Source organism: Leopardus geoffroyi, chromosome C2 (assembly GCF_018350155.1).
Source record: "Leopardus geoffroyi isolate Oge1 chromosome C2, O.geoffroyi_Oge1_pat1.0, whole genome shotgun sequence".
In the NCBI taxonomy this organism is placed as follows: domain Eukaryota; kingdom Metazoa; phylum Chordata; class Mammalia; order Carnivora; family Felidae; genus Leopardus; species Leopardus geoffroyi.
Window position 1 is genome coordinate 15985399 of NC_059333.1, and position 26201 is coordinate 16011599.

General features: G+C 37.9%; 1 protein-coding gene across 7 annotated transcripts in view; it reads right to left on the reverse strand.

Moving 5' to 3' along the window:
• Positions 1-26201, reverse strand: part of USP16 (ubiquitin specific peptidase 16) — a 27583-nt gene continuing 1382 nt past the window's right edge. For 4 of the 7 annotated variants that reach the window (XM_045501549.1, XM_045501550.1, XM_045501553.1 and 1 more), the window contains 17 exons: positions 24162-24263; positions 22060-22238; positions 18823-18926; positions 17901-18004; positions 16794-16978; positions 15909-16004; positions 14304-14434; positions 13883-13970; positions 12731-12809; positions 10858-10949; positions 10445-10501; positions 9369-9545; positions 7075-7738; positions 5885-5979; positions 4666-4752; positions 536-692; positions 1-446 (listed from right to left, as the gene is read on the reverse strand). In XM_045501549.1, the coding sequence (XP_045357505.1) occupies positions 322-446; positions 536-692; positions 4666-4752; positions 5885-5979; positions 7075-7738; positions 9369-9545; positions 10445-10501; positions 10858-10949; positions 12731-12809; positions 13883-13970; positions 14304-14434; positions 15909-16004; positions 16794-16978; positions 17901-18004; positions 18823-18926; positions 22060-22238; positions 24162-24222 (2481 nt within the window). In that variant the 5' untranslated portion in view covers positions 24223-24263 and the 3' untranslated portion in view covers positions 1-321. The remainder of the gene's footprint in view (positions 447-535; positions 693-4665; positions 4753-5884; positions 5980-7074; positions 7739-9368; positions 9546-10444; positions 10502-10857; positions 10950-12730; positions 12810-13882; positions 13971-14303; positions 14435-15908; positions 16005-16793; positions 16979-17900; positions 18005-18822; positions 18927-22059; positions 22239-24161; positions 24264-26201) is intronic. The other 3 variants (XM_045501554.1, XM_045501555.1, XM_045501556.1) reach the window with 3 other exon arrangements.

Consider the following 26201-nt stretch of genomic DNA (forward strand, 5'->3'; position numbering starts at 1 on the left):
TTTGGGGGTAAGTCAATTTATTGATGTGTTACAACCCATCAACCAGACATACTTAAGCACAGAGGACCGGGGTTCAAAATCCTTTCCAGAAACTGGAAGCAAGAATAAAAACCACTATGACAATACAAAACCATTGCAAATTTTTAGGTATTTTCCCTTCAATATTTTAATAAACATTTCTTCTGGCATGTATTTAAGTGAACATGATCTTAGAGTCTTCGCTTCTTTATTAAACTTGATTTTACAGTCTTCACTTACTATTAATTAGAGCCACTTTAAAAGCTATATACTTGTTTGTGGAGAAAGCACTTTTTGAAACGATTATAGTACTCTCTCATAAAATAGGAGGTACGCCTGTGAGTTCAGGACTTTAGTTGTCGGCACAGCTTGCACGTGCGTGTCACTGATGTGAAACCACTGCCCTTTGGTTGACTGCATTTCAAAATCTGTCAGGAGAAAACATAAATGGGAAGTTCCGTTATTTTTTGGTTTGGCCATAATCCTCTGAATGCCAGAATTTCCCACGCCCTCCTACCTTGTGGAATATCACCGTGGAGAACAAGATTAGAGAGGTGACTGTTGGCAGCTCTTGCCTTTGCATAGGCAGTATAATGCCCTGACCTCATGGTGCCACTGTGTTCAACGACTCCATATAAGGAATAAAGTACCCTTGTGTTTTCTTCCGCGACATTCTTTCAAAATGAAGAGAATTCAGGAGTTAGTTCTAGTCCCGTTTATAGATGCCGTGGGCAAGATAATTTAAGCAAAGGCTTTCTAACCTTTGAGAATGTAAAATCATTCATGAGTCTGACCCTGACTACTATTTTCCCCCTACAGAGTAGTGTCACACTTAGGTTTTTATTAGAAAGTCACCATTGCGGTCTGCCAGAATCACAAACCAGAGGCCACTTGCCTCAATTACAGCTTCCCGGCCCAGATACTTCAGTAACCGAACTTGCCAGTTTCCATAGGAGTCCTGGGCTCTGATAATTGCGAAATACCTTAACAGCTCTATAGTTCCAGTTCCTGCCGAGACTGTAAGCCTTTAACAGCAAGAGGATCGCGTTTAAGTCGTGCCCCAACCACCCCTTATGTTTACAAACGTTCCTCAGAGATTTGGCTTCTCAAGGGTTCACTTCCGCTAGCTAGATGGTGGAGGCTGCTTATTCTTTTAAGACCCCATATGCTACAGGGTTGACTGGCGACAAGGACAGGCATTCTCTGAGCTGGGGCTGCTTTCAGACAACTATTCCACTTAGGTTCTCTTGTAAAAAGTCCCCCTGAATGGGCATCATTATCCGTCAATAATACTGTCGTCTCTTTAATCTGTGGCCCCCTCTTCACAGAAGAACTTCATCCTTCACTCCAAGTCCTGTCTGCTTCCTTAGGGACTTCAGTGTCCTTCAGTGAGCTTCTCAGGATTTCTCCCGCCATCCCACTTTAAGTGCCAGGCCTATATTCTGCAATCGATCCTCACCCAGAACTGTTCAAGTCTTCCCACTTTTCTAGTCTCCGTTCACAAGGCTTCCGCTCTTCCAGTTCTCCTCTCACCGATCTCCCCTCTCTCTAACCTAACTGGATCCTGGAGTCCTCACTTTCTCCTGGCCGAGGAAGCCTCTCCTGGCCTCATTCCCCTATCAGGTCTGTGTCTTCACTGCTCAAGATGGCAACAGAACGGCAGTGTCAGCATTTACCTGAGGGCTTATTAGAAATGCAGAATCTTAGACCCCCACCCAAGACCTACTGATGCCCAAAGGACATGCATATTAAAGCTGGAGAACTTGAACCATGTGTATCAGTCTTACAAATAATCTCTCTTAACACCCACCACCAGCCTTGCCAGCACACTGATCATAAAACTCCAGGGGCGGCTGGGTGGCTCAGTTGGTTGAGCGTCTACTTTGGCTCAGGTCGTGATCTCACGGTCCGTGAGTTCGAGCCCCACATCAGGCTCTGTGCTGACAGCTCAGAGCCTGGAGCCTGCTTCCGATTCTGTGTCTCCCTCTCTCTCTGCCCCTCCTGTGTTTCTGCTCTGTCTCTGTCTCTCAATAATAAATAAACATTAAAAAAAAATTTTTTTTTAATTAAAACAAAACTCCTTTCTGAATCCTACAATGAGCCTTCCCAACCACACACCCAAACAGCTGCTATTGCCAGAAAGCAAAATTACATATCCCTGCAGATTGGTAAACTCACTGAGGACTCATCAGGGTCCCCCATGTGACTGTCTAATCTTGGAACCTGTTCCCTAGTTAGCTCCTTAGTTCCACAGCTATCCTTCACAGCAAAGGGCCCAGACTTTAACCACTCCTATATAGCCTCTCCTTATCACCTTTATTATTCTCTGTAGCTGACCTCACCTCCCACTTCAGGAAAACAGATAAAACCTACCCAACCGTAAGTTGCCCATTCTCAGGAAGATGAAGTATCCTGTCCCTTTTGTTCGGAAACAACAGTCCAACTTAGTGTCCTCATCCCCACCCTTCTGGCTTCCTCCAGGGTCTTGCTCAGTCAAATCTCTCTCTTTTCTGTATCTTTAACTTCTAGATTTTCCTCTTGCTCTGCAAACCCACCTAAGTTTCCCAGACTTAAAAAAAAAAAAAAAAAAAAAAATTGATCTACCACTTTTCCTTTTCAACAATGCCTCAAACATACCTATATGCTTTATTTCCAATATTGTCATTCATTGCTCAATCCACTGAAGTCACCAATACTTCTTAAAAATTTTACCATGACCTCTATACCTTCTAATCCACAAATACTTTCTAGGTCTTTTTCTCTGATATGCTGACACTTGAGGCCACCCAGTCTTCTCCCTTAAGCTTGAGCGCAGGGCAATGTAGGCAAACAATGGATTCCTAATACCCTTGTGTTCAAACTAATCCAACCAAAGGTATTTCTGCTTACTGGCAAAAGTGGCCCTGCACCATGGTGATAATATAAAAACAATTACAATTCACTCTGCCCACCAGCTCTGAAATACCTTTCTTGGAGAATTTTAAAATTTTAAGTTGGGAGGGAGGATAGGAGAATTTCTATCATTTCAAATTCTGCACACAAATTATTGTTTATACTGAAGCATTTGAAATCCGAATATAATCCTACAGCTTCTCCAATTGTCCAAATTCTTCAACACGGAGATCTGTCAAGATCGTTGGTGGTGTCCTCCTCTTCTACATGTGCCTCTTACACCCCTATGCTCACCAGAGTTGTCATTAACCATCTCTTCTCTTTCTCCATGCTCTACACAGGGGATCCTAGCCTCATAGTTTTAACCATCACCTATGTACTGATTTCCAAATCTTTATCTCCAGACCTGACCTCTCTGCCCTGAGCCTCAGACGTGCACATCTAAATGTGTCCCCCTGAGTATTTCAAAAATACCTGAAACTCAGTGTATCTAAAACCAAATTCATTATCCTTTCTCTACCTCCCAACCTGTTCTTCCTGTATTTCCTACCTCAATGAATGGTACTCCCATCTACCAAATGCCTCGTCACTCAAGCCAGGCCTCAGGAATCATGCTCAACTCTTTTTTGTGCTACGCTTACCATCCATTTCAAGGCCTCTTCCTCAGCTTCCAGAGCCTGTATAAGTCATGAGTCTGAATCATTTTACCCCATGAAATATTCTTTCAAGCTTGCCCTCTCCTATCCTAAATTAAGCTCTCACCATCTATTGACTAAATTAATTCAACAGCCTCCAAACTAGAGAGCTTCTGCCTAAAATCCAACTTCCATGCTTCAGCAAGTAACTCGTATAATAACACAGATCTGGCTGTCACCCCACTGCTTTAAACTCTTCAGTGGCACCCCACTGCATACCTAATAAAGCCCAAGTTGCTCACCATGATAATCTTCCAAACCTCATTGCATCTCACTGCTCTGGCTTCACCTCCCAACATTCTCTAGCTTTGTACCAGAAACTCTACAACTGCTTCACCTGCTAGTCCCTAGCCCCCACCATGTCATTTTACTTGTCTTTGCTCTGGCTGGTCCCTCTGCCTGGAAAACTGAATTTCCTCTTGACCCATCACACTAACTCTTACTCCTGTAAAGAGTGGTTAAGGTGTGGTCTACTTCACAGAGCGTTTCCTGAACCACCAATATACTGGGTTAAGTGCATACCACCCCCGCTCTGTGTCTATAACACTCAACCATATTAAACTGAAATTACTTGGGGCGCCTGGGTGGCTCAGTCAGTTAAGCCTCTGACTTCGGCTTAGGTCATGATCTTGCAGTTTGTGGTTCGAGCCCCACATTGGGCTCTGTGCTGACAGCTCAGAGACTGGAGCCTGCTTTGGATCCTGTGTCTCCCTCTCTCTCCCTCTCCCCTGCTCGCTATCAAAAACAAATAAACATTAAAAAAAAATTTCTTTTAACTGAAATTACTTAATGTATCTGCTGATCTTTAGTTTTGTGCCCTCAGCTCCCAAGACAATGTCTGCCACAATTAATAGAGATTCAAAAAATTAACTGAAATTAACAACCTAATGTTCCAAATGATTCATCACAGATCTTGAAATTGTAATGGTACAAAGATCAAAGACCCACTCTATTCATTCTTATCAACCTCATACTTCAGTGAGTTACTGTTGGGAGTATCTGGTAAATAAGCTATGATTTCCCTTTAAAGGATTTTCCCAAAAAGACCACTTTCACCTACCTTACATTTAAGGGTACAAAAAGGAGCCAAATCTAAGATTTCTGGAAATTTTATGTGTTTGTTAACTTTGCGTAGGTTAAAACCAGCCTAAAAAAGAGAGACAACAGATTGAGTTATTTTCCTAGAAAAGCTGTACACATTAAGTAAACTGTACTCCCACCCCAATGCACAAAAGAACACCAACATCAAACCCTAGCTCAGTCTTCTCAGGAGACTCTTTTCTTTCTGACCACTAAATGATTTTTGCGAAGTGCACACCAAACACACACCCCACACCCCAACAGATTAAGAAAGCTGCTCCCAGGGCACATGGGCTCAGTCGGTTAAGTATCCAACTCTTGATTTCAATTCAGGTCATGATCTCGTGGTTTGTGGGTTCGAGCCCCGCCTCAGGCTCTGCACTGTCAGTGCAGAACTTGCTTGGGATTCCCTCTCTTTCTGCTCCTCCCAAGCATGCATACATGCTCTCTAAGTAAATAAATAAACTTAAGGAAAAAAAAAAATCTACTCCCATGAGAAAATTCTCAGTGTTTCTGCTTTAGCCATCCAGAAAAGCCACATTAGACCAGAGGTTTTAAGTGCTTAAAACTCAACAACTGGAAAATACTTTCCTGTACAACACATCCTCTCGAGGCTCCCTCCCTACCCAAGCTTAGTGCTTATTTCAGAGACACCCACCCAATTAATCAAACCCATATAACAACCACAGGAGGGAATACATTCTTAAGGTTCTTTGGAAATTTGGAACTGAGTTTAAAACTTGTACTGCTTACAGCAAAAGTCTTCCAGAAAAAAACAGGGTCACCAAAATGATGAAAATCCAAGGTATCGATGTCTTTTTATCAAGGGTCAGTACAAATAACGTACCACACACACAACAGAAAAACAGCACTAATTTCTTAACTGTGAAATACAGCTAGTAAACTGGGCTTTTTTTTTTAACCTGAAATTAAGGATAGAGTGAGATACTAATTTTACTAAAAAGAGCAACATGAATTCTAGTAAAATTGAGGAAGGATTGTGCCTAAGTTTCTCCTCCACCTTGACGGGTATCTTCATTTAAGCTTTTGTCACACCCGTATATATTTCTTACTTCCCTACTTTTTTGAAAGTTAGAATCAAGAAATAACAGAAAACCAAAGAAACACAGGAATATAGTGAGACAGTAACAAATAAAGCATTAAATATTTAAAACAAATTTGAGGTAACAAAAGGGTACCTGCTGAAATCTCTTTAAATGGAGAGTGAGAACAGGAGGAGCAAGAGAGATTAGCATCTGCTTTTTGGCATTGGTATAAACATGTTTCCTTTCACCTAAAGAAAAAAAGAAATTTTAGCAGTGTGGAAATGGTTTCAGATTTCTAAAGCATTCACATTTACTATAAAATCATTTCAAACATCTCAAGCAATCATCTTTAAACTTTCTGGAAAGGGCCAGATAATAAATATTTTGGGCTTTGTGGACCAAGAGGCAAAATTAAGTATATGTTGTAGGTATCAGTAAAAATTTCCACAAATTCCCACAACTTTTCACTGATGTAATTCTAAATATAGTAACAAATGAGTACGACTACAGTCTACTGAGGGAAAAAATGAAATCATTTTTGGACAGATACCATTTAATTGGGGCTCATACTTAGTACTACCATCAGTAGTACTAAGTACAAATGTTCATCAATAAAAACATGTCTAGACCCCATACAAAAACAGATGGCAGACCAAACTTGGCCTGTGGACAACAGTTTGCTGACGTCTGCTCTAAGGCGAACAGAACTGCTATAAAATCAACACAATTTACTATTTGTATTGACATGCAAATAAATAAAAAATTAGACCTTTAAAATGTTTCAACAACTCTAGGAAGAATCCTTAGGAATCCACAATCCCGCCTTACCCCACTTACTCAAGCTCAAAAAAAGGGCGGGGGGTGTTGGGGAGAAAGGGAATTGTCAGTATTTTTCTGTTGTATATTTGAGGGAGGTTAGAGAAAGCGCTGTCCTCCCAGTACCTGGCACTGGGCATATCTCATAAGTACACTGATGAAGTGAAGCTTCCTGGATACAAAGGAGATGAGGGCCATCACAAATGCTGACAGGAAACTGGGGATGCAAAGAAGTAGCCACTATCTGTAAGGGTAAGGACCCTGTTGTGATAAATCCCAGGGGGATAATTTGGCCACAGAAAGAGGTGTTGGGAGAGCAAACTGTCCCACTCTATCTGCTGTCAGGCTGCCACACAGCATCAGCCACTTCAATCTGTTTGTCTATCCTACCAAAATATTTACACAGGAGAAGGAACTTCCAGATGCCATCCAAATCCTGCTACAACTACAATAGCAGTACTCTACCTATGCAGTGCAAAACGGGCCCCTGAACATGAATTTCACTTTCAGTGAGAGACTCCAAATACCTTTCACGTTTGCCTTTGGTCCACTATACTGTCTCCGGGTGCATACTTCACAAAGCAGTTTATTTGCATCTCGAAGTTTCTCATTTCGGGTGAACTGATATAAACAATGTTGGATTGAACATTCATCAGTATGGAAAGCTTCCCTGTTTGCAAGAGTACAGAAAGCAGTTTCTGGATCTTCGTTTACAACTTCATATACCTTGGTCCCAGGAGAATGACTCTCATTCAGAATCTCTATATTTATTTCATCAGGTCGAAGAGCAGCATTCAAGCTAAGGTTTTTGAAACCACTGGAAATGTCCACTTCTCCACTGCTCCCTTCTGTCAGATAGGCACCATTTAAATTCCTAGGACATTCAGTGGGAGAAGAGGCCAGACCCTCCAAATCATTATCCATGTTGACATTTCTCATATCTACTTCCTCTGTGGATTTTTGATTGTCAGTTTTGTTTTCTATCATTTTTTCTTGGCCATTCAAATCTTTCTGATTAACGCAATATTCTTTATGTGTGATTTCCTCTTCTGAGATATGGTTGGATTTAACATCCACTTCTCCCTGAAGTGACATTTCAACCTCACATTCATTATCTTCAGGATGGTCAATGGTACAGATATCATTTAAATGAAGAACTTTTCCTTGAATTTTTTGTTGCCTTCGTTGGTTCTGTGCAAAAAGCATAAAACGTTTTTTAAAAATAGGAAGAGAAAGAGTATGCATGTACCACATCAGGTTTTCTTGCTTATCAATCCAAAATAAGTTTATAAGGAAGAGTTCATTCCCAGAATTCTGATCCTAAAAGTTCCTTTACTATCAGGGATCAAAGAAATTATGAAGAAAGTTCTTTAATTTAAAGCAGGAATAAACCATCACCAATCATCAAAATACTATTACACAGGGCAAATAAAACTGTGCAAGGCATGGTCTGTGCTCTAAGAGAAGTGACCTAAACAGAGCAGTGGATGAGACGGTAACTGTTACACCCAAGCAGATTAGTATGGAACCAAGCAGGGAGACTGACTATACACACAACAGGAAGGGGTATACCCGTGCGAGTTATGATTATTGGGTCAAAGGTTCACTGAGGGAAGAAAAAGCAAACTGAAAACTCAAGGATGCACAAGTACAGGACTGCTTTGGGCAGGATGGAGGAGAACATCCCAGGAAACAAATAGCCCAAAATTAGGGAGGAAGCAAGGAAGCCTCATGTACAGAGGACGACAAAGGACTTCCTTCCTAGAAGCATTTTATTTCCCATTTGCAGCCTATTTCCACATAGAAGGGGAAGGCATTTCAGTACACTCTTGTCACTGGAATGCCTGAAGACTCTAGGTAAAATGACAGTCCCTGTGAGGCTAATCTGTAATTCCAGACGGCTGAAAGAAAATACGCAGGACACATTTTCCAATGTGTTTTGGCTAAAAACAGTTAAACCATGAAAGAAAAATGGAGAACGGACAGAAGACAATACTGCAAAGGAAAGGGAACACAAATGACTCAAACATAAAAACATACTTCACTTATGTTAAAAGAAATGGAAAATAAAACTGCACTGAGATAGTATTTTCCATCAGACTGGGAGAAGTCATAGAACATAATTGCTGTCGAGGATGAAGAGAAACAGCAAGTCTCGTATGCTGCTGGTGGGAATATAAATTGGTACAACCTTTGTGGAGGGCAGTTAGATTACAAATGCAATCCCTCTTCTCAAAATGTGCCCTACAGATGACAGGTGTATAGGATTATTCCCTGCAGAGCACAGGTTATTACCTAGCAAAAGACTACAAACTAAATCAACAGAGAACAGTTAAATGAACTATGGTTACGTCTATAAAACAGAATAGCATACAGCTGTTTACAACAACTGACTCTTTGTATCCTGATGCAGAAAAATCTCCAAGAGTCTAATTAAGTAGAAACAAACAAAACACAAGGTCCAGAACAGTGTGTATAATTTTTTAAAGGAGGAAAAACCAAGACTACGTATTTTTATTTAATCCTATTTCCCAAAAAACTTTGGAAGGACACGTATGAAACTAAGTAAGTGGTCATCTACGTCGTAAGAGGACAGGCTTGGTGGGGGCCTCTCACTGTACATCTTTAGAGATTTTTAAATTTTAAAATTTTAAGAACTCAAAAAATTGTTTAACATGAACTAAAATTCTTAAAAGTTCTCACAAGTAATGCAAGATAAAAAACAAAAAAGCACAACCTTTTCTTTCAGTCACTCAGACTTCAAACGCAACAGTTGCAGATATAAAATTAGAAAAGCATAGTTTTCTTCCCAGTTACCCACCTTGGCTTGCTTTTTGGCTTGCTTCTTTGCTTTTTTCTGTAAGTGCTTACTTGTTCCTGAGGGAATGTCATTCCTCTCTTTCATGTAACTGTCATTATCTTTCTCTTCCTCGCTGTCTTTATCTTCATCCTCCATCGTCTTTTTCAAATTTTTATCATTTATACTTTTCTTACCACTCTTAAAATATGGGCCAAAAATAAAATTTTACAACTACTATTTGGTGAAAAGATTTCATGTTACCTAAATATTTTTCTACTATTTTACACTACATTTACTTTCCACAATGTTTGAAAATATATCCAAGACAAAATTCATTCATCTCAATTACTAGAAAGCAATCCTCACATACTGAGAAAACAAGCAAACAAACAAAACAATAAAAAAGACAACTTTACATGCAAGTTAACTAGAAAGGAATATAATGAATGTTATTAGGTACATGCTCTATCACACTGTAACTGTGTCTGTTTCTAAATGCACTTCGTGTTTATCAGTGATGTACTTGTCCCACTAAGGCAGCCCTTTTTATCTTTCTCCTTTCCACGTTAAAGAGTTTTAGAAAAAGAGAAAATAAAGTAAGTTTGGTAAGACTTTAATCACTAAGTAACAGTGATTAAAGGGACCCCTCATTCATATTAATTTGAATAATGATTTATCCAATATTCATAACGTATTTCTTTTCTCCAACTACTACTTGATAGGAACCAAATTGATATGGCTGAAAATTGAGATACTCTTATTAACATGTATGAAGGCTTTAAAGGATTTGTGTTTATTCTTAAATAATGAAAAGAAATAGTAACTTTTAATATGAAGAAAACACTTCCCTATATGTATACCAATCAAGTTAATTATCTATAAAGAATTCTAGACACACCAACTATCCTCTTTAAAAAAAAGATATTTACGCTAATTTTTATTCAAATCTTTAAAATTCTTCTATCTTAAATATATGTTTAAAAATTCCTACAAGGGCTAATGTACAAACTTGGAAAAAATTGACGAGGCTTCCGTTATAAAATCTAACACAGGGGGAAAAAAATCTACTTAAATAAAATAAGTTGAGTAAGTCTTACCTGATCATCTAAAACTGGTAGAGACAAATCAAGGAAAGATTCATGAACCAAAGAGACCTTAACCAACCCAAAAAAAAAAAAAAAAAAAGTAAAAAGAAGAAAAAGATTCACTTTAGACATTATATAGTAAGATCATGGGGGGAGGGGGACATTTTAAAATAAAGACTTAAGAAAATGAAAAATTATACAGCATTGAAAACTTAGGGTTAGGGGAAATAAATTAAAATGTTAAACTAACTCCTTTCAGATCTAAGGGGCGGGTTCATAGTCCCAGGACAGAACTATGCAGATTTGGGCAGTTGAACCAAGAACAGCTTATAAAACTAGATACTTCTGTTTTAGAAGGACACAACTCACAAACTACACTGCATTAATCTTAATGCGTGGATCCAGTCCACACCACAGCAACTTACAGTTCTGCACTCATCACACATGATTGTACTAGTTAGTTCACCACCAAAGATGCGGTCCACAAAACTTGGTACGGATTTTTTCTTTTCATAATCTACAAAGGGAAAAATGTTTATCAATTACCCTTATATAATTAACTAAGTTAAAACTAGTTACTTACCTAACTTTAAAATTTTATTTTTAATTCTGATCCCATAGGCTTTTTCTGTTCATAATTACTATAATTTTTATTTTTATGCTATCATCAGCAGGATATATTCCAATTTTGAGCATAAACACAATGTAACACAATCGTGTCTTGTAAAAAGAAAAAGTTCTCACCCTAGATCTAGTCAGTGCAAAATAAACCATGCAAGTCAGTGAGACTTTCTATCTATCAATATCCCCACTAGTAAAATGAACAGATGGGGCTAAGCTACACGATATTCAAGACCACTTCTAGCTCTACCATTCTAATATTCAGCAGCAAACATAGGAGAAAACGCATGTAACTTGTTTTATGAACTCTAAGACTGAACTCCATTTAAAATCAAAACAAAACACAAAAAAACCATCAGGAAAATGTTTCAGACAAAATCTTTCTTTTGATTTTTCTATGTTCCCAGAAATAATCTCGGTAAGTTTTCTTGGTAAGTTAGTGTAAGGTGACAATTTTACTACCTGGTCACCCAATTTTCTAAACACAAGAAATGTATCACCCTTATTCAAATGACAGGTGTACCCATTTGTACAGAAACACACTTGATGACAGATAGTGCCAACAGGGCAGGATTCTCTCTGTCACTGGCCTGGCCCTAAAGGACACCAAGGAGGCAAACAGGTGCTATGTGTTGATTCTAAACTGTGATTTACAAGTGTGCCTGGCTGGATTAGTTGGTTGAGCATCCAACTCTTGATCTCAGGGTCGTGAGAGTTCAAGGCCCACATTGGGCATGGAGTCTACTTAAAAAAACAAACAACTGTGCTTTACAATATGGTAGCCACTAGACCTTGTGAATATTAAATTTAAATTAATATTAAAAATAAAAATTTAGCTCCTCAGTCACCCCAGTCACATTTCAAGGGTTAAATGGCCACATGTGGCCAGTGGCTACTATATCAGACAGCATAAATATGGAAGAGTTCCATTATCACAAAAGTTCTATTGGACTGATCTGTCCTAAACCTTTAAATGCCACACAAAACAGTAATAATGAAGTTGGTTCCACAATTAATAAGCCAGCTACTGACAACTCACAGACAAGTCTAATTCACATATCACTGCTCATTAGAAATACAGTTGACCTTCGAACAACACGGGTTTGAACTGTGCAGGTCCACGTGCGATTCTTTTCAATAAATATAGTACAGTACTGAAAATGTATTTTAACTTCCTTATGATTTTAATAACATTCTTTCCTTTATTATAAGAACAAGAACACAGTACATAATATATATTACCCATAAAATATGTGTTACTTTACTGTTTATCAGTAAGGCTTCCAGTCAACAGTAAGCTATTAGTAATTAAGTTTTTAGAGTCAAAAGTTACATAAGTAGATTTTTGACTGTGTGGGAATGGCCAGGGAAAGGACTGGTACCCTTAACCTCTGCATTGTTCAAGGGTCAACTGTGTCAGCTTTTGAAATATAAAACTGTGATGTCATCTTAGCTCTGCCTTTAAAAATTTCACTACAATAGTGCATAAAAATACACCAAAAGTTAAATTTTTCCAAAATATTCACCCTTGGAATTCTGAATAATTTTTTTAAATCAATGGTGATAAAGAAAAATGTATGTTAATAACTGTGAATTTGAAATACACGTGCCAATATCTTGTCCTAAGATACAGAAGAATTCAACTATAGTGTTTTAGTTCAAAAAGTCAGACATTACCTTTAACTTTATTTTTTAGTTCTTCATCCAATTTTTCAGTAGAATTACCAAATGCTTTAAGAATTCCTTTACTCACTCTCTAAAAGTAATAAAATGGATATATATATACTATTAAATTTTTAAAGGTTTATAGTTTGTTTTCCTTAGAAAATATGTAATCAAGTCAAGAAAGTGATCAAGAATTAGCTCCCCAAACTTACTGAATAAAAAATAGTATTTCTAAAATCACATTTTCAAAATTAATTCAAGGAGCTAAAAAGAATTATAAAACAAGCACTAACCCCTGAACAAAGGCACTGTCTTACTTCAAGATTTTAATCTATTCAAACCAAAGCTTTTCAGCACATGCCCACCTCCTTTGGAAAGACCACTGAAATATCATGTCCTAGAAGCAGACTGTTTAAATGAGAGCTACAGGGGACTCTGGTCCTCAAAGCCAAGCACCATCATTACTGGGTGACCCTCAACCAGGTAATGCACTTTTTCCACATCCCAGTTTCACAATCTATGGAGTGAGAAAATGATTAACAGCATCTACCTCACAGAAAGGTTGTGAGGACCAAGTAAGGAAATGCACATAAGATTCTGAGAACAGTGCTCGACATAAAATAAGAGCAAACTAAATATTATCATTAGTTATCACTTGTTATCACTAGTCTTATTATTACATTTATTAATTATACTCAACATCCCCAAATACTTTACTTTATATCCTGGCAATTTGCAGAAATTTCTAAATGTAACTATGCTCCCTGACTCTTAAAAGTGAACGCACTTCCTAGATTCAAAAAGCTGTGTTAAATCACACTCAGAATAAGAGTAGGAATGCGCTGCAACTGGGAACTGTTTTGGGAGAAACATTTTCCAACGCTTTGGAGCTCTCTGGTGTAGGCTAGTACGATAGAACTCCCAAGGAACAATAATGCTCTAACCAGCAAGGAAAACAGAGCATCATGAAAAGGAGAATCGTTTCTAATTCTCTTCATTCATTCTAGTGATAAAACATACTGGTTGAAAACACTGGTATAGAAAAAAAAATTTAAATACGATGGCCTCAGTAACTAGTTTTCATTGCTTTAACAATCCTTAAGACCTCAAATGACAAGTTAATGAAGATGGGATCATAAAATATACGGGTCGAAATATGCTAACTTGTTGTTCTTCTGCTCTCATTCCATCCAATAAATAGCGAAGCAGCTCCTGGCTGTCTTGCTGCTGATAGCCTTTAAACCGTACTGCTCTACAGAAAATAAAAGATAAAGAAAGAAAACAAAACAGAAAAAAGAAAGAAAAAAAGCAATGATGAGTCTTTTAAAATATGAAACTATTTTTACAAAAATCTTAAGATCATATCCAAAATCTCAGAGTGTTCCAGTTTCTCAAAATTTCCCTTTAGTTCACCAACATCCTTGGCAGATTTAATCCTCACATAAAGTTCATATTTTTTAATCCAAAAGAAATAAACCACACTATAATACATTTACTGGGTTGACTTCTAACGCTACTGAGTTTTTCATATTAATTCTCAGCATCTTACTGAGGCACTGAAAACAGAATCAAGGCAGATACTCACTTTTTACAGACCTGAGAAAAGAGTTCTTTAGGTGTCACGATTCCTTTTTTGGTCTCTTGCATCTCATTAAGAAACTGGCTCATGGCTAAAGTAAGAGGGCCTGGAGGCTCAAGGTTTATTTCTAAGGGTTCCTGAATATGGGAATAAAAATTGCTTTCTTCAGTCAAATTTTGGAAACATTTATTTTACGAAAATGTAGCTAGTATTGCCTGCATTGCCAGTGTTCCTGACAAAACTGTCCCATTTAAAAATTCAAAATGTACATCAGGAACAACAGAGAAAGTTCCTGGTCACTGACTATTGATGAAGAATTCAGTTCTACTGTTTTAGAGTATCAGGAGCTTACCACCTAAGAACTGAAAGGGCCAGAGCAAAATATGAATAATTAAAAAAAGGTAGGAGACACCTAGGCACCTCAGTCGGTTAAATGTCAGACTCTTAGTTTCGGCTCAGGTCATGATCTCACGGTTCATGAGTTTGAGCCCAGCATCGGGCTCCATGCTGACAGTGTGGAGCCTACTTGGGATTCTCTCTCTCTGCCCCTCCCCACTCGTGTTATCTCTGTCTCAAAATAAATAAACTTTTAAAAAAATTGATAGGGTAAAATTCATTTGGCTACACAGCATTTAAGTACCTTAAAAGCTGTTAAAAAAAATAATGTATGCCTAGGGCTTCATGCATATCAACAACTTTCCCAAGAAGGACACTGAACGCTAGAGCACAGCAGAATATGACATACACATAGCAAATAAATCTAAAAGCTAAATCTATTAGCCTGAAAATGTTTAACTCAGTAGCCTAAAACAAAAGCAAACAAAACAAACAAAAAAGGTGAAAATGAGCATCAATTCTTTAAAATAGCTTAGAATGGCAGGATGCCTGGGTGGCTCAGTCGGTTTAGTGTCCAACTTCAGCTCAGGTCGTGATCTCACCGTTCATGAGTTCAAGCCCCACACTGGGCTTTGCACCGACAGCACAGACCCTGCTTCGGACTCTCTGTCTCCCTCTCACTCTGCCCCTGCCCTGCTCATGCTCTCTCTCAAAAATAAATAAACATTAAGAAGTAATAATGATAGTAATTTAGAATGTGTATATTCAGAGAGGAAAATTACTGACTGTAAAAGAAAATCCTGGGGCGCCTGGGTGGCTCAGTCGGTTAAGCGTCTGACTCCTGATTTCAGCTCAGGTCAAGATCTCCCAGCTCATGAGATCCAGCCCAACATTGAGCTCGGTCCTGGCAGGGCTGAGCCTGCTTGGGATTCTCTCTCTCTGTCTGTCTGCTCCTCCCCTGCACATGCCTGCAAGCTCTCTCAAAAATAAATCAATAAACTTAAAAAAAAAAAAAAAAAATCTTGGGGCGCCTGGGTGGCGCAGTCGGTTAAGCGTCCGACTTCAGCCAGGTCACGATCTCGCGGTCCGTGAGTTCGAGCCCCGCGTCGGGCTCTGGGCTGATGGCTCAGAGCCTGGAGCCTGTTTCCGATTCTGTGTCTCCCTCTCTCTCTGCCCCTCCCCTGTTCATGCTCTGTCTCTCTCTGTCCCAAAAATAAATAAACGTTGGAAAAAAAAAAATTAAAAAAAAAAAAAAAAAAATCTTAAAGTACGTACAGTTAGTGCCAAATCAGGTGGTTCAATTTTTACAATTGTTCCAGACATTTTTACTTCTTTTAGTAGTTCTCTCAGCACTGGTGTTTGTGACAAATTCTGAAATGTAGAATGGAAAAGAAAAGGAAAATTATTTAAACGCAAATCAAATATTTATTTCATCATTCAAATATTTAAATAATTCAAGTATCTCTTAATGTTTATTTATTTTTGAGACAGAGACAGAATGCAAGTGGGTTAGGGGCAGAGAGAGAGGGAGACACAGAATCCGAAGCAGGCTCCAGGATCCGAGCCATCAGCACAGAGCCCGATGTGGGGCTCTCGCTCAAAAGAGCTGTGAGATCATGACCTGAGCCGAAGTCAGACGCTCAAGTGACTGAGCCACCCAGGCGCCCCTAAATAATTCAAGTATTTCTTAAGTGTCCATTCTATCGAAACAGGAAATCACTATCAACACTGCAGCCTTTATTATATCTATCTCAGGAAACAAAAAGTAATGGCATGCTATTCTCCCTATTTTATTTGGCTCATAAGTACTTCAGTTTAGAGTTTACTCATCACTTCAAAAGGGCACTACCTACTACCCAACATGAAGTAGTTACCCTACCAAGTATTTGTTTTTGTACTAGGTTATCCTAGTGGGTATCCTAGTGGTGTTTCCCCCACCCAAGTGGCAGAATTCAAGACCAGCATGGCCTCTAACGCACCCCAATACTTAGCACAGTGTTTTATTGTCATGCGAAGTCAACCTTTCCTTAAGTATTCTTTAAAAACCCAGAAATAAATTACTTGGGGGAAAAAAAATACTGTTAAGTAACAAGCATGCAAAAACATCCTATATCATGAGGGGAAAAAATTTCTTAATACGGGAAAAATTAACATTGGCACCTGCATAACTGCATTGAAGAAACATGTATTTCCCAAATTACTGAGTCCTTTCACAGTTATTTGGGAAGCAGAATTCGTGGAAGGATTTTCTTTAGCCAAGTTTTCCTTTTTTTCTCGCTCTTGTTCATTTTTACTCTCCTTTTCTAATTTTTTATTTTCAAGTTCAATGTTACCATCTTTTGCTGCTTTAAAAAAAAAAAAAAGGAAGAAAAAAGATGTGGCAAAATGTGTAGTACAACTATACCAAATGCGAAGTAATACTTGGGACAGAGTACTAGAATTCGTGAATTTTACCCAACATCATTATTCATCAGCTGTTTCATTTTAAATGTTTTCTAACAAATATAAGTAAATTACCATCAAAAGAGAAAAATCAATAAAACAAATTCAGAAGTGATGTAAGCAACAGTTTGACAAATAAAACCAAACAGTTTATGTCTGGCACAAATCTTCCCTTTTTCACTACACAGAAGCTTTTTGCAAATGAGCAAGCACATCCTACTTTATGAAATTAGAGTATGAAACAATCAAGTGAAGAATGCAGACATGAAATAAACTTTTAAGTGAAATTCCATGGGTCAAAAACAAATACTGAAGTTAGGAACAAACAATTCTGGCTGTGCCAAAGATACTTCTGTGACTGTGAAAATCAAAACAAGCTTAAAGCAGCAGATGATGTATGCCAACCCAATTTAACTATGTATGAAAAAAATCTGTGAAATATCTGGCCTTTTGAAGGAGTTACAAGCACTTCACTTGTATATCATCCAAATATAACAAAATACATTCAGTATGAGGCAGGTGTACCTCGAGACCCCGACAGAAAGGGCATCACTGTTTGTTACTTACTCCAGACTCATCACAGACTCTTCATCACATCTGACTAGGTTGTTCCTCAGATTTCCTTCTGACACATACTTATCTCTATTCCCACTGTTTTACATTCTTAACCAAAAATAGTTTCATAGTTTGAAATCAACCACAATTAATGTTATTGAGGTTTATGTAATGCCAAGTAGTACGGTAAATTAGTCTAAATACATTCATAAGACAGGTAAGATATACAAGTCAACATTACAGAGTATATTGAGAAATAAATAATTTTACCTGATTTTGGAGTTGTAATTCCAGCTTGTTTTCTAACATAATCAACCACCTGACCCAATCTGTTTGAACTACAATACTGGACCTCATCATCACATAGGTAACACCTGTGTCCCAAAAGATCACAGAGAAGAAAAGTGACAAACTGTCGACCAAAAAAGGGGACAAATTATAATTCCTGGAACCCAAGGTGTGTAACAACCAATTCATCCTATTAAAGAAAGTGAAAATAAAAATTCTGTGTTTTCTTGAAGAAGACTATCCATAGTGTCCAAGATTTACTAATAGGAGACCATTAGTAAGGTTAGCCAGAACCATGGCTATATACAAACAGGGTGAAAAAAACTCCAAATATTTTACTGAAATGGCTATTTACAATATTAAAGTCAAAAGTTTTTTTCTACACAGATTCCAGATTCCAAAATATAGATCTATATCATCAAAATTAACAAATCTTACAACTGACAGATGATGTTCAATGTACACCACTGTGTAAATGGTTTTTAAAGATGTGAAAATTTGTTTTGATGATGTTACAATACAGGAAATATACACACCAGCCCCACATTGATCTTCACACAAATTAACTGTCAAAATTTTACTATATTCTCACTTCATCTGAAATTTGTTTTCAGTGTCCCAATTGTTAAATAATAACCGACCACATGCATTTATAGTATCACAAGCAAGAAAAACAAAAGGATGAAAGATTTATGTCTTCTACATGCAACCATTTCTATGCGTGTACAATACTAAGCAAAAGGCACGCAAATATGACATTCTCTAGCCTTCTAAAAGTGATGGTATTTAAAGAAATTCTACAAAAATTTAAACCTTCTTGCTCCCGAAACATTTCAAACACTCCCATTCTCCAATACTTCAAACAGTTTCCAGTCAACCGACAGGCACAAGAGTTGAAACTTACCATACACTCCAGTTGTCCAAACTAAGAACCAGACAATGAGGTTCAGACCTTGGTGTCATATAGTGCTTCAATGCATGCTGCTCCTGAGAATCTCTGCCACAGCCCTAGAGAATCATAATCATAAACCTCAAAGCCACAGTCATTCACCAAGAGAATTCATAATCCCTAATGCACAAGGAAGTGGCCTGAGAAACTGTCATTCTTACAATTTTGGAAATAAGATGTTAGATTCTAGACTGAGTCCAAATTTTGTGAAAACTTAAATAGGAACAGGCAACTGAGGACAACTCAGGAAGAAGGTATTTAGGAACTGTGCACTCAAAGCACTCTTCGTCTCCAACTTGTCCTTTCTACACCATGCTAATGAAGTCTTTCACTAGGTATGGTGGGAGCAACTTAACGGCTTCCTAAGCATTTTCCTCACAGTCATATTTTTCAGTTTATTGGTATCTAAAACAAAGTTCTGTTCATACACTCCATTCAAAAATTACAAATTGCTTTGAAACCCCTAATTAACAAACCTGATACCATCTGACCTCAACCTATGTTTCCAGGGTTAACTCCCATATTCTCCTGTATCAAATCCCACCCAGTCTTCAGGATCTAGCTCAAAGGCCACCTCCTCTCAGAAGCCTATGCTTATTCTCCCGGATGAGAAAACAATGTAGTCTTACTGTAAACAAACTCCTACAAAACATGGTGTAAATTCCTTGTGGCATTCTTTATCTTCCACTTTACATTAAAGTTACCAATGTTTGTATCCTTTCCTCCCCTGGACCATAAATATTGAAAGTCCAGAAAACAGAATTAATCTTTCTGTTGCCCAAAAAATGTAGCAAATGGAAGGAGGTTAATAAGCATTAACTGAACAAGTAAATGGGAGATTTCCACCTACAAGATGTAGAGGCCTATTCATAAAAGAACTTGACTGGATTTTCTGCTTTTTGCTGGTCAAATCACTGCTAAGATATATCTTCCCTGTGTATCTATCTGAACCAGGCCACCAACTAACTCCACCGGATTGCACTACAGAAGTGGTCCTGTTTCTATAATAACGAAAAATATACTTTGAAGGGGAAATGTTCGTCAATGGTTTCTAATCTTTTAACTATGATATCAACACTAATGATTTAACTTATCCCACTCAACATTCGATTCTAAAATAAATGAGTTGAAATTTGACATTAATTTTGAAAAATATAACACCATCTGAGATCACCTGAAACCTAAGAATGAGATGCCCTGTCTTGAGAGAATCACCTGCTAACAGGGCAAAAGGTAACTAGAGTAGGACAAAAGTTAACACTTGATAGTGATACTGTCTTACCCTTAGGAATTAAAAAGATAGCAAAATAAAATATATAATAAGAAATGTATTCTGGAAAATTTGAAGTAACAATTCTCACCTATATACTCACCTATATACTTAAGACCTTCAGTGAAAACCTTTCAAATACAATAAATATGTTCTTTGCTAACATTCAGATATCGTCAAATTGTCTGACCCATGAACTATCACTATTCCCCTATTGGAATGGTTAAAATAAAGTCATGACAATACTAAATGCTAGCATGAATGAAGAGAAAGTTGATCACTCATACACTGCTGGTAGGAATAAAAAAACACTACTCTGGAAAAGTTTGGCAGTTTCTTAAAAACTAAAAATTCAATTAATATATGACCTAGTAATTGCACTTTGAGGACATTTTTCCAGAAAAAGGAAATCTTAAGTTTACACAAAAACTTGTACACAAATGTTCATAGCAGCTTTATTTGTAATCACCAAATTTGGAATGGGATCAGCCCAAATGTCCTTCAACAGGAGAGCAGTTAAACAAACTGTGATATACCAGGTATATCCATACCAGGAAACACTACTCAGCAATAAAAAAAAAGAACTATTGATGCACACAATTTAGATGACTCTTCAGGTGATTAGGCTGAGTGAAAAAAGCCAATCCAAAATTGCTGTATACTGTATGATTCCATTCACGTAAAATTTTTGAAATGACAAAATTATAGAAATAGGGAACAGGGGCGCCTGGGTGGCGCAGTCGGTTAAGCATCTGACTTCAGCCAGGTCACGATCTCCCGGTCCCGGAGTTCGAGCCCCGCGTCAGGCTCTGGGCTGATGGCTCGGAGCCTGGAGCCTGTTTCCGATTCTGTGTCTCCATCTCTCTCTGCCCCTCCCCCGTTCATGCTCTGTCTCTCTCTGTCCCAAAAATAAATAAACGTTGAAAAAAAAAATTAAAAAAAAAAAAAAAGAAATAGGGAACACATTAGTGGCTCTCATGGGCCTGGGCGAGAGATGGCAGTGGAGAAGTGGGTAGGATTTAAAAAGGGCAACAAAGAGATCCGTGTGATTTCAAACTACTTGGTATCTCGACTGTGGTGGTGGATCCATGAATCTACTTAGGTGACAAAACTCTACAGACATCTATGACGTTTGTAAAATGTTGCCACTTGGAGAAATGGGGCAAACTACATAGAGATATCTCTATTATTTCTTATACTGCATGTGAATCTATAATTATCTCAATAGAAATTTCAACTGAAGAGGGAAAACAAAAGTTCTCTGCCTCATCTTAAAGCTTCATGACAGGAATGCCTAGCAGCCCAGTTGCCCAAAATATGAACCTGACTTGCCACCACTAACAGAAACTAAGAGTCCCTGACCTTCAGCACCATGGCAATATCTGTCAATTGTTCTGTTACCTAGATACCCTCCATCCCCCACGATGAAGTTACCCATCCCCCAGCTGCCATAAATGTGGCCTGCTAACAGCTCACAGCTCAGTCTGTCCATCCCCAGGAATTATCCTCAGTGGAATGGAGTTGCCTTGCCTAAGGTTAGTCCCTCTTCTCAGGGGCATCCCGCATCCAATGCTTAGCCTACGCACAAGTACAAAAGCCTGGCCCCTTGCCTCAATTCAGAACCTCTCTGAAGGCCAGAGTTCATCATGGGATCAGGTGAGGCCCCATCACACTTCCACTTTAGTTCAACTTCTCCCTGTGCTTAATCCTGCTTCCCTAACTCTCCTCTAGGTTGTGGTACCAGGAAGCACGCTGCAGTAAACCACCTATACACAAACCTCAGTCCCCAGATTTGTTCCCCAGGGAACAGGGCCTATGCCAGCTGGTAGCCTACTCACCCAAACTGTGATTTTAGGTAATACCTTCTAAAATAAATTCAAAGAGTTTTACAAAACCCCATGTTGATCAAAACCTAAGCATACCTGATGGCCACATTTAAGACATAGCCAAACTGAAGGGTTTTCTTCCGTTTCTTCTTCAGATTTATCTTTTACTTTATTGTCTGTCTTACAATCTTGACAAATATTCCATTCCACGTTCAACAAGGCCCTTTTCAAATTACCTTGTTCCAATCCTTTTCTAATGTGTCTGCACGTAGGTTCTATTAAGACAAATAAAAAGGAGTAGGTGAGGTAAAATATGGCTTTCTGTGGTTAATCTCAAAACTTACCATTCATGTGAACATTAAAAATGAATTTACTCCATTAACAAACTGTTAGATAATCTAAAAACTTAAATTTCTGTTTGATGTTTGAATATTATGATTATGTGAGAAAGAGATTTTACACAAATCTGAAATTTTGTTTTTTGAAGTCCTGAGTACAACCATCACCATTCCAATTCCAATCACTTCAATTTATTTAACTATTTCCTTTAAAATTAAGGCTTTTATCATATTAATTATCCCCTTTATCTTAAAAGGTTCACGGAGAAGGTCCTTCATTCAGTCAACAATAAAACTATCGCAGGGCCAGCACTGTGGTAAAGGCCAGGGAACCTAAAAAAGACCAAGTCGCAGCCCTTCTCTTTGAACAGCTTATATTCTGGCAGAAGCAGATAAATAAATAAACACATAAGAATCTCCAAAATGTGCTAGCGCAGTACAAGAAGGGCTAAAAATTAATAAAGTTTACATACAGGAGGTAACATCTGTACAGCCTTAATAACAGTAATAAAATGTTCTGATATTAAGTACTTACTATGAGCCTAACACTGTACTAAATGTTTTGCATACACTATCTCATTTAATTATCAGATCCCCCCCTAAAAGAAAGACACTACTATCCCCAAAGACAGATGAGAAAACTAAGATTTAGTGCCCAAGATCACATAACTACTAAGTGGCTATGCCAGAATTTGAGCTCACATCTTTCTGACCTCAAAGCTCACACTTGAAGCTATGAACTCGGGGAGTGAAAAACAACTGAAAAGGCCACATCCCATGAACAGAGTACGGAGGTATAAAATGTCATACTGTCTCCTCAGACTGGCAGTCACACGTGTGTAAAAATGAGCAGCGGGACCTGAGACCAAAAACCCTGTTGGGACCAGATCAGTAAAGGGCTCTGCAAGCCACTCTAAAGCGCTTCAGTTGTTTCAAGGACCCCAGAGGTTCAGAAACCAGTCAAGTGGCACATTTAGCTTACACACAATGAACTTGCACCAAAAGAAAATAAATATAAATGAGATCATATTAAAAAACTACTAAATCCCAGCAAGTGGCCAAAGGAACACAAACTAAAAAAAGAAAATACTCTTTTTCAACTAGCAAATCAGCAGGTCTTTACAAATGATACTAGCCAGTATTGATAAAGGCTGGGGAAACTGGCACTTTATTTCACTACTAGCGGGCCTGTAAATTACTACAATATTTTTGGAGGACATTTTGGCAACAGAACCAAAAGAGCCTTGAAAATACGTATGCCATTTATTTCAGCAATTCTACTTCCAGAATATGTACTAAAAAGAGAACTGGATGTGCACAGAGATTTAGCTACAAAAATGTTTAAGATCACTCCATTCATATCACTGAAAAGGTAAAGATTACCTAAATGTATAACAGTGGGGAATTACCTAAATTATGAAATAAGCACCCATGGTCCTTACATCAATGAAATATCATGCCATTAAAAATGTTGTCAAGGGGTGCCCAGGTGGCTCAGTCAGTTAAGCGTCCGACTTCAGCTCAGGTCATGATCTCATGGTTTGTGAGTTCAAGCTCTGCATTGGACTCTGTGCTGACAGCTCGGAGCCTGAAGCCTGCTTCAGATTCTGTGTCTCCCTCTCTCTCTATTCCTCCCCCACTCATGTTCTGTCTCTCTCTCTCTCTCTCAAAAATAAACAATAACCATTAAAAAAAATTTTAATGCTGTCAAAACTATTAAATAACATATAGATATAAACATTAAGTTAAAATGCAATTACAGAATGATAATGTACACTTTGGTCCCATTTGTACATATTAAAATATATGTCCATTTAGGGATATAAACATAACTTTAAAGATTCAATTGGTGAAATATACCTAAAGATTCAGAAGAATCATCAATTGGAACAGTTTTTCCCTTTGTCCGTTTCTTTCCCATGTTGGCACTTTATGGATTACTTACTGACACAAAATAACAATCTAGAAAACAAGATAAAGTTAGCTTGACAAAAAAAAAAAAGTAGGTTTTATATTTCTCTAGGAGACAGTAATATAACTAAGCCACATACTTTGCATGTCCATCACACTTTGTAACATACAAAGACCATTCACATATTATCAGTAAGAACTCTGAAGGAGACAGGATAGTATTACCCCTGTTTTTCATAGCTTAGAAAACTGATTCTTAATAAGGTTTAGAGTTTGGCAATGAATGTAAAGGTCAGGAAAGAACCTGTCTTTCTTGAGAAATCTCAGCACTTTCACACTACTGGGAATTCAATTTCTCACTACATAAATGTGGAATGGTGGTAGGCACTTTGAAACAGGATAATGCCCCTTCCTTCTAAACTATGCTTCTTAGGTCTGCAGTCTAAACTGATCATTTCTCCAAGAAAAGTTTAAAACAAGTCTGAAGATAATCTACTAAAGGGAGTTAGAAAATTTACAAATTTCAAAGCCAAATATAAAAAGCCGAAGCCAGGACACCTGGGTGGCTCAGTTGGTTAAGTGTCCGACTTAGGCTCAGGTCACGATCTCATGTTTCGTGAGTTTGAGCCCCGCATCTGGCTTTGTGTTGACAGCTCGGAGCCTAGAGCCTGCCTCGGATTCTGTGACTCCTTCTCTTCTCTGCCTCTCTCCCACTCATGTTCTGTCTCTCTCTCTCAAAAATAAATGAACGTTAAAAAAAAATTAAAAAGTGATCCACTGTTCCGCATTTCCCACACCAGGACTTCCTATGGATAATAGCTGAAAATTTATTACAACCACATTCTCGACTGTTTACATTATTATGTTATTGCCAAAATCAGTTTGGACGACTATGACAAATCTAGCTGCACATCAAGTCTTCACCTCCTTAGTCAACAATTCAAAATTAGAAAACATCAAAAGCGCTGAAAGTACATCCAGGTCTACCTAACTAAATAATAATGATTTTAAAAACTTGTTCTTCACATAGGATAACTTAGTGCCAAAGTCAATTAAATGACTATAATAGTTATTTTACCTGGAGTGCTTATTAAAATTCTGATTACATAAGTGAAAAGTAGGACCTGGAAGATATATTTTGAAAACACTTCCCAATTAATTCTGATACTTAGCTGTCATCCTGTCCTGGCTTAGCATCTTAGAAATATTCCTCTTCTAGCTCTTAATTGGTTAGGGTAAATATAGTTAATTCAAAATAGTGGAAAATGAGTGCCACATCAAGTAATTATTAAACTTTCCAAGGATCATCTAAAATGTAACAAGTTTCCATGTCTACAATATACGTGAATTAACTAACAACTAACAAAAGAACACAAAGTATATGGATATATATAAAACTAGGGTATACTTTGTGTACATTTTATCACCCTAAAATAACATGTTACATAATTTATCTTATTCAGAATTGTAGATTTTAGGGGGGAAAAAAAATAGTACTCAAGTTCTTGCCTCCAATCCAACTGCTCTAATCTGTGCTGCATCCCAGTACCAGATAGATCTAATAATACCATTTTCATCACATCCATGCTCCTGAGCTGTACATTCACAGTCCTTTATAAACTGTCCCAATGCTCTAGTAATCCTGACTGTCATTACTTCCCCCAAAAAACCACTAAAGTGTAATTACATGGTGCTTTCCATCTTCCAAGCCATTCCATAAATGTTATCTTATTTGATTTTCACAACATCCCTTTAAGTGGGGTATTTTGTTATAAGAAGGAACTCAGAAAGAAAATGATGAAAGATCACAGGGTGGCAGAGACGGATTGAAAACACAGATCTTTCGATTCCAAGACCACCACTATTTACATTCCAGTCAAGCCACGGTCTCCCCTAATGTCCCCTCCAAAACATCACGGCCCCACCTCTAGGCCTTTGATCTCTAGCTGGGAGTTCTCTCCATCCATCCAAATCTCATCAATCCTCCAA